The sequence below is a fragment of the Apium graveolens genome, chromosome 9 (assembly GCF_009905375.1).
Source record: "Apium graveolens cultivar Ventura chromosome 9, ASM990537v1, whole genome shotgun sequence".
In the NCBI taxonomy this organism is placed as follows: Eukaryota; Viridiplantae; Streptophyta; class Magnoliopsida; order Apiales; family Apiaceae; genus Apium; species Apium graveolens.
The window spans coordinates 285,114,621-285,134,893 of NC_133655.1; the positions used below are offsets into that span (position 1 = coordinate 285,114,621).

At 29.7% G+C, this 20,273-nt stretch overlaps 2 protein-coding genes across 2 annotated transcripts; one reads left to right on the forward strand and one right to left on the reverse strand.

Annotated features, from left to right (window-relative positions):
• Positions 1-1,313: 1,313 nt before the first annotated feature.
• On the reverse strand, positions 1,314-2,366 carry LOC141682737 (ethylene-responsive transcription factor TINY-like). The gene has a single exon (XM_074487433.1). The coding sequence runs from the start codon at positions 2,200-2,202 to the stop codon at positions 1,546-1,548; it is 657 nt and encodes a 218-aa protein (XP_074343534.1). The 5' UTR covers positions 2,203-2,366; the 3' UTR covers positions 1,314-1,545.
• A 15,809-nt stretch (positions 2,367-18,175) lies between these two features.
• On the forward strand, positions 18,176-19,144 carry LOC141686488 (zinc finger BED domain-containing protein RICESLEEPER 2-like). Its single transcript, XM_074491522.1, has one exon. The coding sequence runs from the start codon at positions 18,176-18,178 to the stop codon at positions 19,142-19,144; it is 969 nt and encodes a 322-aa protein (XP_074347623.1).
• The last annotated feature ends 1,129 nt before the right edge of the window (positions 19,145-20,273 follow it).

Below are 20,273 nucleotides of genomic sequence, written 5' to 3' on the forward strand. Positions count from 1 at the left end.
AAATACCTAAATGATAAGTTATTAGTGATTATAGTATTATATAATTTTATCAATAGAAATGCATGTGAGAGTTTTAGATTCTGTTAAATAGTAAAATATAACGTATTTTAGTTATAAAGAGGTAATTACTTAAGTAGGAATAATCAAACAAAAATAATAAATATTAATTAAATAAGGGCAATTATGTAAAAATAACAGGTACCATACCGACCGACTATATTTAATATTTTAGCTATAATAATGTAGTTTATAGATCTTATAAATAATACATGTGTACCTGTTTAATTATATTGGCTCAAATTTACCTTATTGTCCACCACATTTTCAATTTTTGTTGTCATGAAATGTTTGTCTGCTCTGTAATCTTATAGGACCAATAATTTTAAACTCGAGCTCGACGGTAAATAATTTGAATAGTTCAAGTTCGAACTTGAATCGATTATTATTGAGTCGAATTCAAATATTTTACAAGTTGAGTTTAAGTAGCTCACTAACGGTTAGATTTGATTCTTTTATGCCCCTAATTGGGAGTATTAATGTAGGAAGAAAAATTATTTTGAATCAAACTATTATGGGAAAATTATAGCCAGATGTTACTTGTCGAAGGGAAAACCTATTTTCCTAAACAACATATGAAAATTGTCATTACCAATCCAAAAGTAAAATATTGTTTCCAATGAATATCGATCAATTTGAATCTTATACCGCTGTCGATAAAAACTCTCTTTCTAATTAAGTCATCATTAACAGTGTAACAATTTTTAGTAGCAGTATCAAACACAATAATAACCAAATTATCAAACTAGCTAGGGTCTCAGAACTTGAGGGAAAAACTTATTTGTTTTTGAATGTAAAATTTATTTCTGCAGTAAACATGTTGCGAATCAGTTTTTGACAAAATATATTCTTCTGTCCGACAGACGTGTTCTGATGAAGCAGCATCTTAGCTCAACATCAAAGTATAAAACGTACATTCAATTGAGGGATTCTTAAGAAACTAATTAAGTATAGTAATCACTACATTGAGAAGTAATAAACTCAAATCAAATGTTAATCATGAACATAATGAAGATTTTAGATGACATAATTTGCAGTAAGAACATAGTTGTATTGTTTTTATCCCATATGAACAAACCTTATGCATCACTACACCAACATATTCTAGACACATAAAAGACAAGTAGAGAAACAGAAAAATAATTGTCCTTAATTCACTTTATAGTTTAACACCACATATACTCATGAACAAATGATATGCAGACAATTTTCCACAGAAAAGCAGTTGCTTATACCAAGAGTACTAGCACTTCATAGATATAACAACATTATATGTACACTTAGATTCCATTAAAGAGTTTATATATACAGGCACTAGAAATGATCAAAGGTCACACTCACCACACACAAAGGTGAGGAAACTAATTTGCCCTTCAAAATAAAAATTTAGAAGGGCTAAGCTAAAAGTTAGATAAATACAAAGAAAATTAAACCAAGATTTTTTTTTTACAGAAACATGTACACAATATACTAAATTTACCCTAATAATTAGAAAAATGGAAACCTTAACTCCTCGGTGTCATCATAGGCAACATCATTAGACCATGGAGGAGGGTAGAACCATCCATCAAACGAGTCCGTAAATACGAAATCGTTCTTCAACTCGACGGACTCGAAACCTGTCCCCAGACTCGGCAACTCAACGATTTCGCTCAATTCATCAGAAGCAGACAAGTCTATAGCCGAGACCAAAGAAGAAAGAGAATTTGAAGATGATAGGGTTGGTGATGAAGTCGATGATAGTGACGGAGTAGTATCGAATAGATCCATTGCAGCTGCTTTCACTGCTGCAGCTCGAACATCGTGATGCGAGTTTGAAGCAGGACGAGGCAATGAGTTAACAAGTTCCGGAAAATTAAGAATCGCTGAGTTGCCTTTAATGCACAAAGCGGCTACATCATGAGCCCTAGCTGCCATTTCTGGTGTACTAAATGTACCAAGCCAAATGCGACTTTTTTTACGAGGTTCGCGAATTTCAGACACATATTTACCCCAATTGCGCATCCTTACTCCATGATAAACCGAATGTTTGTTACCGTCTCGTATTCTTTTCGGTTTCTTGATCGAGTCGGATGATCCGTTTCTTGATTGTGGGAAAGACGAGATCGAGTTCGAACTGCTGTCGGGATCTGAAGTTACAGTCATTGTCAACTCAACTGACTGCCAATGTTTGATCTAATGAGTGACAAAATGACAAGTGAGAAGAATAAGCGAAGTTTTAAGTAATCAATGGAAGCTAAAAGTAGATCACAAGCAAGGTGATTCATAAACAAGAAAATAAAAATGGAACGCAAGATTAATAAACTACAAAGAGCACTTCTTATAACGGGAAAGTTGAGGTGAGGGATGGGGTCATATCATCGGTACATAAGGGTCCCAAACTTGATAGTCTTTTTTATATATAATTAAGTTTTGTCCCTTGCTAAGCATAATTTTGACACGATAATCATTTGTGAGTTTTGAATGTAAATATATAAATATTATAACTCAATGCGTTGTTGATTTGATTTATGTAATATCCCGTAATTTTTAGAATTAGATTAATAAAAGAATAATAGAATAAAATTAATTAAAATTGGATAAGGATTATGATTTAAAATTGAATTAGAGTTTTGGGCCTAAAATTTGGATCAAATTCTAATATGGATAATTTGTAGGTTAAGATATAGGGTTTGTATCGTTATAAATACCCATATTCGTCTTCCTTGTCTTTTGTATCAAAATTTGTAGGGCTTTTAGGCACGAAAATCAGCAGTCTTGTAAAATTCATAGAAAATTGATCGTAAGTCAGAATTTGATGATTCTGGACTTTTTGGAAAGCTCTTTTAGTTCTCTACAACTTTCATGTTTTGTGTTTCTCAAGATAACGTCGTTTAGAGGGTCAAAAAGGCTATATTCAGATCTGGTCAGACTTTGGAGTAAGTACTTTTTGACTTGCTTTTATTTTCGGAAAAGTTTTGATACTCTGATTTTCGAATTTCGTATAAGATATAAGAATTATGTTTCGAACTGTAAAAGAAATGAGATACGAGAATCTTTTGAAACCCAGTCTCTACGTTTTCGAACCCGTTCGTAATTTACACTATAGTTCCGGAACTAGCCTTAGATACCCTTAGTAGGCGCACGAGTGTGCAACTTTAGATACCTATTAAGGGCGCGTAATTATTGAACTTTAGATGTCGGTCACTGGCAAAGTGTGGTATATAAGAATAAGAATAAGAATTAGATGCAGGCTACTGGCAAAGTGTGGCCGTAGATGAAGACTGTGGTATTTATAAGAATTATCGTTTCGTTATGTTTTACTATGTTCTGATCTGTTATAAAAATCTGCTATCTTCTGTTTTAAATTCTGAATTTTAAAATATAAAACTTCGGGTTGGATTTATTTTAGAAATTTTTTTTACAAAATTACTATCGTTTTGAGAAAATTTGTTTTATTAAAAACACCCATTGTTTTCCGGTTAAATAGTTAGTCAATTTGTACTTGTTGGGCTTTGTAGCTCACCCCTTTTATATTTCAGGTTTCGTATAAGATTCGAGTTGGAAATCATTGGAGTTCGAGGACTTAGGATTGGAGTATATTAAATTTTGGGCTTCCGTTAGCTGCGATTTTGTAATAGACACCTTTGTAATAGATTTTCGTATTAGTAAATTGTATTTTATTTTAGTTTTGATTTAGAATTAATAGTCCGGATGTGCGAGCTGTTACAATTTAAAACTTAAATTTTTGTTAGTATATTTTGAGTGTTAAATATAAAGCTGTTGTTTACGGATTATGAAATACTGAATTTACTTAGCGAGAAAATGGAGGGTAGAAAGGTTATAACTACCAATAATTTTGGATGGAGGTGTTTAACAATTTAGTACTAAGAACTTACCTTCGATGACTTAATTTGCTGTACGTCCTCATACTGTAAAAAGGTGTATAAAGTATTCGTTTTCTCGAGCATCTTATAAAACTTCTACTCAACTAACTTATTTTTACATTTTGACATTTACATATGACTATGAGCAATACTATATATACAAAAGTTTTTTCAAAAACGTTCCCAAAATGATGTGTATTATTTTTTAATTTGTGGGATTCATATTAATATAAGGGGCCATTTGACAAATCTTAATAGTTTATATCTGGATAATTAATATTTCTGAATCATCTGAATAAATCAAATATTGAATTCTGAATTAATAATATTATTTGATATATAAACTTTTATAATATCTGAATGATATTATTTTACATATTTACCCATAATTAAATAAGATTATTTGATAAATTATATGTATATAATATTAGAATAATAATCTAATAAAAAATACAAAGTTCCTAATGTTTTATCAATAATTATCAACAAACAATAAATCTATATTATATAAATTTGAATTTGAATAAATTTATCTGAACAGTTTAAATTTTTGAATGATTCATATATGTGAACATGAACGAATAATATTATTTGAAAATTAATTTTTCCGAATCATCTAAAATTACATGTAGAAATTTTATATTACAACAAAATATATACTTTTATCAAATAAATTTGGCAATTATATTATTCTTCGGTGGTGCTATTAAAATGTAGAAGTCAATAAACATAAATATGTATATCTCATCATTTTAATAATTTCTATTGTTAGATATACACAGATAATCAATATTTTAACTTATGCTTACGACTAATATGATTATGGGATATTGATAATTATAAATATATAAATAGGACGTGTACAATTTGAAGAGTCCTCACATGTACATAATAAACATCATGGCCATCTCTGAATCGTTAAGTGATTTTTTTGTTGAAACCATTCTAATTTTGAATGACAGAAGTAGATAAACAAACAAGCTGATTATATGAAGCGGTCAGATGACATTTCATTCAGCTCCATCTCCATTCAGGGGGAAACAAATGGTTTCTAAAAGCATCTCCAACCATGACTGTGGCACTCATATATAGATATTAGGTAAAAAAAACACCACTCCAACCATATCACCTGCTAGCAAAAAAATTTAAATATCCTTCATCTTGTCTTCTATATTTGTTGAATCTGTAGGTATTAGCTATATCTTCAGATTTATTTCATGTTTAAACCTAAATCTACACATTACTATGTACACATGCACATTAATACATGCATATATTTATATAATATTTAATACATAAATATTAAAATTATTATTTTATATATAATATTTTTAATTTATATAATATTAAGTGTGAAAATATTGTTCTCTTATTAACAAAATTTATTAATTATTTTTAACAAACAATTATATATTTTATTAATGTATTGAATTAAGTATTAACTAAATTTATTTTATTATATAAAGTTTATATATATACATACAAATCTGAAAAATAGGAATAAAACAATATTTTTGAATATAGCTAATGATTATAGCTACTACACTGGAGTGCATGTTCTTAAAAATTCAATAAAATTTTACATATTCCTGATTTGGCTAACCATTTTAGCTATTATGGTTGGAAATGCTCTAAGAGGACTTATTTTATTTATAAATGAATATCCAATAACATATTGGTAACTCATCATTTACGAACTGATTTTGAAAACAAGACCTTAGCATTTCTCTTTACATATATGCTAACATTTATGTATACAATTTATATACGGTCGGTTAGCTGAAACATTCCTGCAACCATAAAAAATTAATTGGTGCAACTTTTAGATGGGTAATTATATGTGAATACTTGATTTGGGACACAATATTTATGTGGTGCACGTTTGGTAAATCTTAAAAAAAGTAACTTATTACTTAAACTGAATAAGTGACTTATAAGTGATAAGTTAATAAATGTTTATAAGTTATATAACTGTTTGAATAATTTTACCTATAATTCGGAATTCTTTTTACGTAAATGGACTAAAATAAATAATTTTTAAATATAATTATCTTAATTCTTATATTTTAAGTTAGATTAACATTTAAAAAATAGATTTTTAAAATAAAATTAACAAAAAAATCAAAAATCAAAAAAAAAATTGAGAAAAAGTAAGTCATTGCTAACTTTCAACTTATCAGCTTATAAGTTGTAAATACAACTTATAAGTTAGGTCGACAAACACTAGTTGATAAGATATTGCGGGCTTATAAGTCATTAAGTTAACTTAACAGATTTGCCAAACATGCCCGTGAATTTTGAAACTTTTAAATATCATTTAATGCCTTATGTATTTTCAGTGATTTATTGAGCTACCTAGAAAAAATAAAATTAAAGATTGAGAGTGAAATTTAAGTGACAAGTATCAAACATTTTCTTTAATTTCGAGAAAAATATGACTTCGAAAAGATCATTGACTGATCGAGTTATTTTCAAAATAGAAAAAGAAAATCGAGATTGAAACTTAAATGAATTGAGTCATCTTTGAGATGGAAAAGAAAAAATTAAACCTAAATGACAAGCTTCTAACTTTTTCTTCGAGTCCGAATGATCCTCGCCTCGAATAGCACTAAAATGAACTAAATTGTTGGCTAAGACAATGAGCAAATTGCTAAGGCATCTTTATGATCCAAAAATTTAAATCTTAGATATATATTATTTCAAATTTTTCTACAACTATTTAAATATTAATTCAAATTTGGATCATCACTATTCACTGATCTAAATTTAGCTTAATATAAAATAATAATTTTCTTATTGGTGTATTTTAGTTTTTTAAATTTTAAATTGATTTGTGATTAATTAAAAAATATTAATGATTTTTTATATCTTAATTAATGAAATAATTGTATTTTTCGTTAATTAAGCATATAATTTTTAATTATTTTTACGAGTATTAAAAAAAATTCGTTGATTTAAATATTCTATCAAATATAATATAAATATTGATAATGGTTAAACATTAAATTTAAAAATTAAGAGTTCAATTTACTATTTGTGTATTATAATATGGATCAAAATTTAGATAATATTATTGGAGTTCGTTAAAAACTTGGATCAGAATTTGGATATTATTAATCCAAATTTAAATTTTTGTATTAAAATTATTGGAGGCGGCCTTACATATTCAGAGTTTAACTCTGCATTTCCAGTTTGTGTACATTCTTAAAAAAGAAGACATATCTCCATGAGACATTCTTGTTCACATTATTTGCTGGCGATACCTTCCCATTTATTATATTTAGTTTTAGAGAAATATAAGAGTTCTCGAAAATTTTATCAAAATAGTTTCAAGATAATAAGTGTAATTAAATTATTATCCAAAATAATTCATAATTAAAATGGATCATCGTGCATATATATCAGTATCACGAATAAAAAACCGTCACGTCTTTGATTATAAAATAAACAACCAATACTAAATAGATTAGGAGACATAATATAATACTAAATAGATTAGGAGACATAATATAATATTAAATAAATCAGAAGACATAATTATTTGATAAAAATAAAATCAATGGTCAAGATTATTTGGTATTTGTTGCAAATATGGCAGGGAAATATAAACCAAAACCACTTTAATTATGAAAAAAACACCCAAAACTAAATAAATCTGGACATAATCTAATACTATATACAACGGGGGACATAATTATCCAATACTAAATAAATAACGAGATATAATCTAATAAAGAATATATAAGAAAATATAATTATAAACAATTATATATAACAAATGAAGGTATTGCTTCTCCAAATATGGGATAAAGGCAAAAAAATAAAAACAGTAATTTTTTTAAAAAACTAATTATTAAAACAACGAGGGACCATAAGAAAATTTAGAAAAACACACTTTATCATAATTATAATTAAAAAACATACATTAAAAAAATTAAAATAAAAAAATATATATACACACAATAAACAAATAATTTACTGTATAGAACACTAACAAAGATAAAAAATATTATTATAACAAACTACATTAACTTTGTTTGAAAATTAAACTTTCAAATTTACAGTAATTTATTTGATAAAATTAATAACGCAATTAATAACGCAAATACACGGGCTAGTATTGATTATGGCCGGATCAATGTTTATGAATTACTAATGATATATAATTATTGCGAGTCCGTGTATATGAACGAGAGCTCAAACACAATTTATATTTTTTTCACAAAATTTCTGTCGTAACAAAATTGCCCTCATTCAGTTTTTTTCTAAATCTTTTCTTCAAACTTCATCGTTGTCAATTAATTTTACTCGATTCCATTACATTCTATCCACACAAACACAAGACACACTACAATATTTGCAGGCTATTGTATGCATCCGTGGGATTTACTCGGTACACCTTCGAAGGATAACAGTTGTGGATTTCGTATGATAAAAAAAATACACTACAATAAATCAGGACATTTAGGACGGCCAATGAAAATTAATACACCCCTAACATACGACGAAATAAAACTTTTCGTCGTAAGAATTTATGACGAAAACCACCGCCTGTCTTAAGTTGATTCTTTTATTATTAAAATTATCACAAATTGAATAAAAAAAGGACAGAATTAGCCACGTAGGTCCCACTTTCTAAAATACAACGTTTATTCTATCGAAAGTTACAAACTTACGACGTACAGTTGTGTCGTAAATTTATGTTTTATTTTATCGAAGGTGGGTCCCGCAAGAAAACATCTGACGCTTTCTCCGTCGTAACTCCCTAACATACGACAATATCTTCCGCCGTAAGTTGATAACATACGACAATATATTCCGTCATAAATTTATTTATTATTTTATTGAGTACCGGGGCCCTGCTGATAACTTGCTACAATATTTTATTTTGTGATGAAAAATTAAATTTATTATTCGAGCAAAAACGACAAAAATATTGCGTCATAAATACTTCAATTACGACGATTTTAGTTAAAAAAAAACTTCATAAATGACCTAATTTATTGTACCAACAATAGTTTGTTTCCGTGAACTGAGCCAATATAACTTGGCATTAAACAAGCTGCTGCATAATTCATCACTACACTACGCAGCCCCTGAATCTTGTATACACAATGTGTGTCTCCCCCGTATCAATACACAAAAATATGTATATAGTCGTAAATGGTGTAAGATGAGTTGACTCAAAATTATTATCGAGTAGTCAATTTCTATAAAACTTGAACGGGAAAAAGTGAGAGGAACTTTAATAATTGAGTTCTAACGTTAAACAAAATTACAAAAGGTGAAAAAACTAACCTAGCCCAGGACCACAGTTTACCTTTTCTGTGTGTCGGACATTCATGTAATACTTTTGTTTGCATTCTCTAAAGTCATCTATACAAACTTGCCGTTTTTGAAACAGTCGTAACACTACCAGTACTGTATACAACTATGCATGACTAAAATTTTACCCAGAAAGTTACTATTTCTTTCTCAGAATAGGAGGATATTGTTTCATAATAAATGCTCAATCTTATCGTAACAGTTCGGGTTTCTGATTGAAGTTGTTGGCTTAATCGGTTATAAACTGCATTTACTGGAAAAAAATCCAAATAATGTATGTACATGTTTGCGATATATATATATAAGCCGTGCGATTCACGGTTGTTTTTATCATTATATATTGTAAATTCTAATTTTGATATGTTGCTCGCAGGATTCGAACCTTATATCTCTTATAGAATATTATTTTTTTATATAATTCTTATATGTTACTCGCAGGATTCAAACCTTATATATCTCTTAAATAATACTAATTTTTAAGAATGAATCTAACGGTTCTGGTCGATTTGATGTGACGACTCTGAATTAAGTGATCAATGACCAACAACCACCAACAACGAAACTTTTAATGTTTCTTCTTTAATATAATAGTATAGAAAACCATGATTACAAATTGCAGAAATTGGAATTATACCAGAAATATTTGAATATCAATCTCATCGATTTCGGAATTATTTGGTTAATGTACCGATTTGTGATTTATAGATCAATTTTTAAAAATTGAATGATTTATCAGCAATTTATCAAGAATCGATTAAATTGGACAAATATTTTTGACTGAATTTTGAGCGATTTATCAGCGATTTTTTAAAAATTGATTATGTATACAACTATATAAATTTAGGTTATAAATAGAGACAACTGGGGGTTTAGGATAGTCCGTAATGATAATCGAGAATGTGAATGGAATATAGAGAACATAGTTATGAAACTGAAACCAAGGGATGCGGAGGTATTATTTAACCTTACAAGAAATGAGGTAATTCCATACGATCTACAAACTAATACAAATACTGATACATGGATGGATTAAGTTTTTATTTCCGTTAACCGTACTTATTAATTATGAACGAATAACGCCATATATGCCATTTTTTAATGTCTTTTTAAAAAAAAAAAATCTAATTCATGTATTTGTTTTCGGTACGTAGTTTATCAATAGACACTAATACAGTTGCAGTCACATAACAAACACAAAAACTTAAAATATTATTTTCAGAGATGAGCTTCCCGGGACCCACTCTCGAATTTGAAAACAAATCTTCTGAGTAAAATAAAGTGTTAGTAGGAGTAATATATAACTTGGACGGTGGCTTGCACTTGCAGTATGTTATTTACTTGTGTCTAACAATTTGCGATCACTCTCACCTCAGCATGAAAGAATTTCCAAACATGAACATAGCGTTGATAGATCTGGTGAATCACATGGAATTGTCGTTGAAAATAAAGTCAGAATAATCCCATACATTTTTCTCTATGCTCAAGGTCCATACTGAGAGTGTTGTTTTGTCAGTCCATTGAAGCCACAAATCAGTGGTCCAGTATTCTCTATATTATTAATATTCATATCTACGTCTATTTAACCACCAGTCAAATTTGGCATGTTAAGCACCTTGGTCACCATGTTCTGTTGAAGGTAACTTAATTTTTCACCGAATAAAATGTCCTAAATTCGGTTTTAGGTGAATGCACGGATTTCAGGCGTCCTCGATAACGCGCTTAAAACAAACTTTTTATACAACAATTAGCATAATAGACACGCTTCATTCAAGTATGACAAGGTGCAAGTTAATCAAATAAAACGACAAAAAATAATTCGACATTTATTTTGATAAAAGTTCAGCTCGAATGCAAGTCGATCACTAAAGAATCCAAATTGGAAAACTGGGTTAAGGTTCGATTCAATTTATTTGAATATGGCATGTTAAGCACCTTGGTCACCATGTTTTGTTGAAGGTAATTTAATTTTTCACCGAGTAATTTTTCGTAGAGCAACTTAACTAATTGAGACCGGAAATTTAGAAGTTTATCATCCAAGATCCTAAATTCGATTTCAGGTGAATGTACGAATTTAAGTAGAGGTAATGACGTAGAGTTAGTCTAGTTAAGCGTATAAGGTCTTCCGAATAACTGGTTAAACTTTTTTTTTTGGTACAACAATTAGCATAATAGACTGTTAAATATATGATCATACTGGAGGTTTCCTCCAACACCTTAAGGTTATAGATGAGCTGGTTACTTAATATGCTATCAGAGTTTAGGCTGGCGGGAATCGCTGGTTACTCAACATGGTATCAGAGCTTAGGCTGACGAGAGAACTAAGGTTCGATTCTCAGCCACCCCCAACATTCTCACAATTGAAGGTTTTAGATAGCTTAGGCTGCCAGAAGGATTAAGGTTCGATTCCCAACCACCCCTAACATTCTCACAATTTAATGTGGACACTAAAGACAATTAATGCCCCAAAGATAGGCGCCGGTGTTCCACTCTTCGACCTATAAATGGGCTTTCGAGTGAGGGAGAGTGTTAAATATATGATCCTATTGGGGCTTTTTTCTAATAACTTAAGATTTTAAATAAGCCGGTTACTCAACATAGTCGCGCTTCTTTTAAGGATGACGGTGCAAGTAAAGAAATAAAATGCTAAAAATAATTCGACATTTAGTTTGAAAAAAGTTCGGCTCAAATGCAAGTCGATCACTAAAGAATCCAAATTGGAAAACTTGGTTGAGATTCGATTCAATTAATTAGAATTTGATCACAACAGAATTCGGTTATATATATGAAAGGGTCCATAGTTTTGACTAACTGATATACGATCCCCTTGTGCATAGACAAAAATTGAATCGTTGGGGATTATGTTGGATTTTGTATATATGAAAGGTTAACGTCAAATTATGAAGCACATGAATTAGGCCTTCACAAACCAACGATTATATATGGCGGGCCGAATATGCCGTGATTCTGGACAACAATTAAACACCACAGTCTAGGGCTACGGTTTAGTTTAGAAAACTCGGAAAAAAAATTATCTTTAAATATTAAATAAATTACACTTTGTTCCTGTCAATACAGTAAAAAGCAAATGCAGAGATTTTGTACATCATGTTAAGTACAATATATCTAGTTTTCTAAACAAGTACTCCCTCCGTCCTCCCACATGTTTACATTTGGGTTGAGCACGGAGTTTAAGAAAAATGATAAAATAGTGGATGAAAGTTAAAAAAGTGAGTAAAATAGTGGGACCGATTAATATTATATGTATAAAGTGGGTATAGTGGAGAGAAGTAGTGGATCTAGTTATTTTAAAAATAATAAAAACTTTACTATTTATAGAAAATTTTGAAATGTAAACGGGACATCCAAAAAGAAAAGTGTAAAGAAATAGAAGGGACAGAGGGAGTAATTATTGGTAGATGAATAATTTGGCTCCCTAGAATATCTGAATAATTCCAGTTAATTAGAAAGTATTACCTGTCCATGTGAGCAGTTGCAATTTGATGTACTACTTCTGTTTTTTAATATTTGATGGTTTTGACTTTTAATACATATATAATTTCTCTTTTTTAATATTTGACGGTTTTGATTTTTAATAGATATTTAAAGAGTTTTGATCATATAGTTAAAATTAATATATTTTATTTTATTTATAAATTAAAATAATTAATTTTTTTTATTCATAAAATAAAAAATTTAAAAATATTAATTCTAGCTGTACGTTCAAAACACCTAAAAATATATGATATAAGTCAAAACGTCAAACATTAAAAAGAGAGTATTTCTGTTAAAATAGTACATGATCGATATAGTGGACACGTTTCTAATATTTTAAAATTGTTTAAATGAATAAGTTATCGTGATATATGAGTGTTAGATTCCCGAGAGTCGGGGATTCGATATTTTAAATCAACGTTTGTCTAGTTTAATTATTCATTTTTTCTGTAACTAAATTTATTATATATATTTTTTTTATCTAGTTACACCTTAGAAACTAAGTATTAAATTATGCTGAAATTATAGAACAAATTATACAGTTTGTAAGGGTTCAAAATTTAACAAAGTTTTGGAGAACATGAATGAATATATATTTTTTTTTCCAAAATGAATGAATATATATTATTATAATATTATATTAAAGTATTTTAAATCAAGGTTTGTCTAGTTTAATTATTCATTTTTTCTATAACTAAATTTATTATATATTTTTTTTTATCTAATTACACTTAGAAACTAAGTATTAAATTATGTTAAAATTATACAGTTTGTAAGGCCATCTCCAACAGTTATGATTCAAAAATCCAAATTTGGATCCTGATCAAAATATTGATCCAAATTTCTGATCAACTCCAACAATATGATCCAAATATTTGATCCAAATTACTTTTTACATATAATTATATATAAATCTCATATTAAGCAATTTTATCTTAAATTTATCGTTTAATCATTATTAACAATTTATATAACATTTCATAAATTAATTAAATAAAAAAAATTAATACACATAAAAATATTAAAATTGTACACTTAATTCACGAAAAACACATTTATTACAATAATTAACATACAAAATATCAATTGATAATTTGATACACACTAATTTTTCGAATTAATATATTTTTCCAACAAATGCTCAATTAATGCATTTATAAATGCAATATATGCCTCTTTATTTTAAGTTTTATTTTAAAAATAAATTTTGTTAATTATTAATTATATTCTGTTATTAATTATATAATTAAAAAATCAAAAATCAATTTAAAATCTCATAAACTACAAATAATAAAACAATTATTTTATATTAAACCAAGTGATCAATCACTGATCCAAATTTGGATCACCGTTTGGATCACTTTTGGAATGGAATTTGGGATAATCTGCCTCAAATTTGGATCTTTGGATCACGGTTCAATTTGCATTAAGGGTTTAAAATTTTACAAATTTTTGGAGAAGATGAATGAGTATATATAATACAACACAAGTGCACTCTTTTTCTTTCTTTTCTTATTTTTAAATTGGTCCCCTATGTGGTTGGCTGTATGCCTTAATCTTATACTAATATCACTTTTAAAAGCCAAAAAATTAGGAAGAAGAATATTTGCATTAGCTCACTGATATTTAATTTAAAGGCTCGTATATGCCCTAGCCTCCCAGAACCAATGATCGATCATCAGTAAACTGAATCATGACATTTAAATTAAAATAGGTATTACGGGAACAAAAAACGGGAACAAAAAACCTTAACACATCTCTCTCAGCCGCCTCCCTTCTTTCTTTCAATCTCTGTGTTAGAGTTTGTCTATTTTCAAGTAAATCGAGGGGTTTTCACGGGTTTTCTCCGGTGGAAAGCCCCAACCCCTTCATTCTCTCTTATTCTCGTTTATTTTCTTTCAATAAAACCCAATTTTTTGGGTGTTTGTGTGTTTCTCCTTTTGGAGTGTGTGTTTTGTCTCTTCTTTTGGAGTGTTTGTTATGTTTTTATTTAGTCATGCTTGGGTTTATCTGGTGATGAATCTGTTGAGGATGAATTTATTGATATTTTTGGTGATCTGCAAAGCCTGCATCGGATCTGGGACGGTGGTGATTATTGCAAGAGCTCATCTTTCACAACTAAAGATTGTTCATCTTTCATGGGTTTATATTTTCGACATGTCTATAACTGGTATCCGGCATGTAGATAGCCGGGGTGCATTCGGCATGTTTATAGTTGGGGTGCCTTCGGCATGTTTATAGCTGGTGTCCGGCATGTAGATAGCTGGGGTGCTGCTTCTCCAATCTAATTTTATGCGATTGGTGTTTCTGAACACTGAGTTAACCATAATTTTTATGTGATATGGTCAATTGCGATGTTGCTATTTTCAGAGATGCTGCTGCAATTTGAATCGCTTGGGATGTCTTTGATTTCATTTTTAATTTTAAGAATTTTTAAATTATATGTGTTAAACGATCAGGAAACAAATCATCTAATTGTTTTTAGTATGTTATTTGTTTTATCACCTGGTTGTATCGACTGTTGGGGGTTTGTCCCGACTGAACTATATTCAATTTAATGAGAGCTTTCTGCAGTTGTCGGAAAAAAAATCTTGCCATTTAAAAAATATATGTATCCAATTGCATGATCAACTAGAGTTCAACTAGACATTTGTTAATTGAAGGGCTTAAGTTTATAATATTAGCAACTCTTAATATTAAAGTAACTACCATAACCATTACTTTCTACAATAGGTATAAAATTTTGTTTATGTGCATGTTGCAGCTTGTCTTTATACCTGATTAGCCATTATTAGATGCCTTAATTATTATTTTAGTTAGACCTAGCTAATACTATAATCCATATGTATCTTTGTCGTTTCTTTTGAATAATGTGAATGACCTACTCTAGATTGTACAAATATTCGTTTTCATCATGATATTTGGTTTAGATTACATTATTTACGGTTGTAGGTGCGAAAGGATGTATTTATGTTTTTAAGTATTGGAGTTTGTTTGACTACGCCTTCGTCCTAAATTAGTTATTTTTAAGCTATTTTTATATACTAACCAACGGCCCGTGCGAAGCACGTATCTTAGTTAATATATATATTTTTTTAATTTTATTTTGTATAATTTTATTAAAAATTTAAATAAATAATTAAATACTAAATAATAATTATATAATTATAATTTCAAGTTAGGTTCAGATAATATAAATATTATATGATTGATAAGATTTTATACATAAATAATAATATAAATATTTATTGTAGCTGAGTGAGATTTGAATCTGAAAACTTATATGTATCTTTATAAATAATATAAATACTTGTTGTTAACGGGATTTAAACATGAGAACTTATATGTATCTTTATAAATAATAATATTAATGTTTGTTGTTAACGGGATTCGAAACTAAGAACTTGTGGAGTGTATTTTTTTAGTATTTGGATCTAACGGTTCTGATTATTTGATGAAGAATATCTGACGGTCGTGATGGAAAAGGATAACCAAAATAAGGGGTTAACCAAACTACAAATTATACCACATTCCGGCTATTATAGTATAGTATAGATGTCCGTTAAATATTTTTTAAATTTTATTTTTTGTAAATAAAAATTGAAGATTTAAATTTTTATTCACAAAAGAAAAAATTAATTAAATGAGGTACATTTATACCTTTAAATACGCGTAAAAGTGAAATTGAACAAATAATTTGGGACGAAAATATTATGTAAATATGAATGTTTGATTGTGACAATTTTAATTTATTTTTATAAATAAAAGATTCATTCTTTTACGATATTCAAAAAAGAAAATAGTTCATCCTCTTATATTTACGGTCAAAGGTAGTATCAAATTTTAAAAAATTTACTCCTCCCTAATAAGTTTTTAACTTTTTTTTATATGCATTTCCTAAATGTTATTAACATTTAAGTTAACCTTTTTTCCGTCTCCATTTTATTTAATACTTTTTACTTTTGTTCATTTTTCTTGAACTAACGTGCCTAAATGAAAATTTCACAAATATGTAATCATAGTTCAACATATTTAAAATATTTTAATATAATATTATAATAATTAAAACTAAAATGTAATTCAAAGTCATTAACGCATAATGCAATTACAAAGTGAAAACCTAGATATTTTCGGTACAAAATTTTATGTTGAGACACGTGTCTGCAAGAGAGCTTGCCGACAGTCGCTATCGAGGGATATAAAAATAATAAATATTCCCACCCACCCTAACACGCATTACGAGATCGATAAGTATTTTGTTCTGGTTGGCTGGTCTTTATCTGACTTCTGCACCATATGCTCCCAATGCCCGAACTGCTTTTGCTGTCGTTTGATTTATATTCGTCCGTACGATAGACCAAAAATTGTTTCGGAGACCTCGTTCTGGTTGTTTTGAATATAATAAACGTCGTTTCCTTAAAATTTAGCTGATTATTAACGTTGATAATCTTGACAATTGTTAATAAAATTTTAGGACTTTTTTAAAAATTTAATTTAATTTTGTTGGGATCAACCCCAACCAAAATAATATATAAAGTGTTTAATATTCTAAAGTCCCATTACGATTGAAGTATATAACCTGTAAGAGTAACTTATAAATTTGACTATATAACATATGTGTCAAAATTATGTGAGATTAGACCCGGCAATTCTGAACACGACACGACTTACACGACACGAAACGACACGAAAATTTAGTATTTGTGTTTGTCTTTTTAATACACGACACGAATATACACGAACACGAAAGTATACGGGCAAGATTTAGTGTCGGTTTTGTTTTTACCCTTTGAATACACGACACGACACGAAGTATACGACATAATTATATATATATATGTAAATATATATATATGTAAATATATATATATATATATATTAATATTAGAACTTAATAAATTTATAAATTAAAAAATCTAATATAATATAACAATACATTATAAAATATAATGTATAAACAAATATAGTCAAAATGTCAAATACAGTAATACATTTAATGGTTCGGGGCTTCGGGCCCTTATCAAAATAAGTAAATAATACAGTCTATAGTCTACGGCTTATTACTTTATACTTTATAGTTTATACATTAGGAATTAGGGTTCCTTACACATCTTCCTTAAACAGCCGCAAATAGCAAACTTCAATTTAAAGTTTAAACGACCCATCTGAACTACAATGGATGAAGAAGAACACCCAGATGCCAATATTCCGGTATTGATTACTTCTCAATTCTCGTTAATATTTGTAATTGTATTGATTGTATTCTCGGCCCATCTGAATCTCTTGGTTAGATTATGATTTAATTTACTTCTTCACTTGTTGATTGGATTTGTTAAGTATATTTATTGATTATTTGTTTATTTTGGGAGGATTTGTTTTCTTATCTTTTTTTGTAATTTATTATATCCTCTAGGTATATGAATCACTAAGCGAGGATGAGGCAGATTTGCAGGAGAATGAAAATGAAAATACGGTGCCAAGCACGGGAGGATTCAGTCCAACAAGAGACGAAGTCGAAGAGTAATAAACGGAAGTGGTCGAAGGCCTGGGATACTTTTGATTATATCAAAGGTGTAAATGGCGAAGGAGATACATCCAAGTGTAAAAAATGTGGTTATTCATTACCTTACAATTCATCATTTGAGACCGGGAACATGCTTAAACATCAGAAGACTTGTACAAGATCTAGAGACGTGAGGCAGATGATTATTTCCAGCAGCCAAGGTTCTATGACGATGCAAAATGCAAAATTCGATCCTTTAATTTTCAGAGACATGATCACGGATGCAGTGGTAAGGCACAATCTGCCTCTTCAGTTTGTTGAATATGAGGGCATTAGAGATGCTTTTAAATATGCAAATCCAAAAGCTATATTAGTGAGCAGGAACACTTTAAAAAGTGATATATTGCTTGGTTATAGATCTGAAAAAAGAAATTCGTTTAACATATTAAAAAATGTTAGCGGTAGAATATGTTTAACTTCAGATTTGTGGACCTCTGTTGCAACCGATGGATATATCACACTTACCGCTCACTTTATCACTGATGATTGGGTCTTGCATAAAAAGTTGTTGAACTTTTCGTACATGCCATCACCACACACGGGGATCACAATTTCTGATAAAATATACAAGTTATTATGTGAATGGAATCTTGTGTATAAGTTGTTTAGTATCACTTTGGATAATGCGTCTAGTAATGATGTATTTGTTGGTATTTTGAAAACACAACTAAATTTGAGGAAAGCTTTACTTAATAAAGGAAAGTTCTTTCATATTAGATGTTGTGCGCACATCCTTAATTTGATTGTGCAAGAGGGGCTAAAAGATATGGATGCTTCCGTTATTAAGGTTAGGGAGTCGATCAAGTATATTAAAGGGAGTCGTGTAAGAGCCGTGCCGTGATCGTGTCAGAGTTCCAGGTATACGGATACATTTCGTGTCGTTTTCGTGTCTACACATAAAGTACACGAAACACGACATTACAGGACACGAAACGACATGACCTGCATGATTTTCCAGGTCTATGTGAGATATTAAATGCCTTCTTTTTTTAAAATGACAGATGCATGCGATCCATGAGGACTAACCATGCGATATGATTCCGGGCTAACACATTCGACCCTTGGAGACCTGGTCATGCAAAGTGAATGAGTGATCCCCCATGGTCCCCATAAAGTCGACAACGGGCCTTGCTCGCCCTTAGTGCTATTAGAAGTCATGTACACATGCGTTCACGCGATCATAAAAATATATAAGTGAATTTATCATCAAAGAGGTTCTTCCAAGGGCGGTACACTTCCATCGAGACTCTGAGAAGCAATCCGGGGGAAGGCCATGTAGTCATAAATTTTACAATTATATATTTAGTCTAGATGAGATGTGAGTTCATAATCCCACGTATCTCTTCAAGATTCTTTAAAATATGAAAAGATGCATTTCATTTCACCTGACCCTCTGTTAATATTATGAGGGGACTCTACCCCTGTTGATATGACGAGAGGCTACCTCCCATATTAATAGTTCACTGGACTCCTCTTTTTATTAATATGATCGCATGACTCGTCTATTGTTGACGACATGACTCTCCTCATATTGATATGAGGACATGACTTCCATCTCATACATATGTGGACATGATTTGCCTCCGTTGATACGAGGACAAGATTCTCCTCTTATCTATCATAGGACATGACTCCTCTCATGTCATTCATACTACAAGAATCTGGCCTATCAGCGACTGCAAAATCCATCCCTTACACTTGATATTAGCAACCGTCTTTGGTGACTAAACAAATGTCGTTAGTTCTACCCCATCAGCGACCGACATCTGTCGCTGATCGGTCGGTACATAATTTTTTTCAAGGAAAAATTGTATGATAAAATTTATGCTTTGTTATTAGCTACTAAATTTTATCTGCGACCGACGTTAGTAGTAAAAACTGACACCTGAAGCTACTTTATCAGCGACCAGACGTTGTTGCAAAATTAGCGACCGAAAGTAGTTAGCGACCACTTCTTATCAGCGACCGCA

Bases quoted from the DNA above. Each gene is read 5' to 3' on its own strand.
- LOC141686488 (XM_074491522.1), top strand. From the start codon at position 18,176: ATGAGGCAGATTTGCAGGAGAATGAAAATGAAAATACGGTGCCAAGCA.
- LOC141682737 (XM_074487433.1), bottom strand. From the start codon at position 2,202: ATGACTGTAACTTCAGATCCCGACAGCAGTTCGAACTCGATCTCGTCT.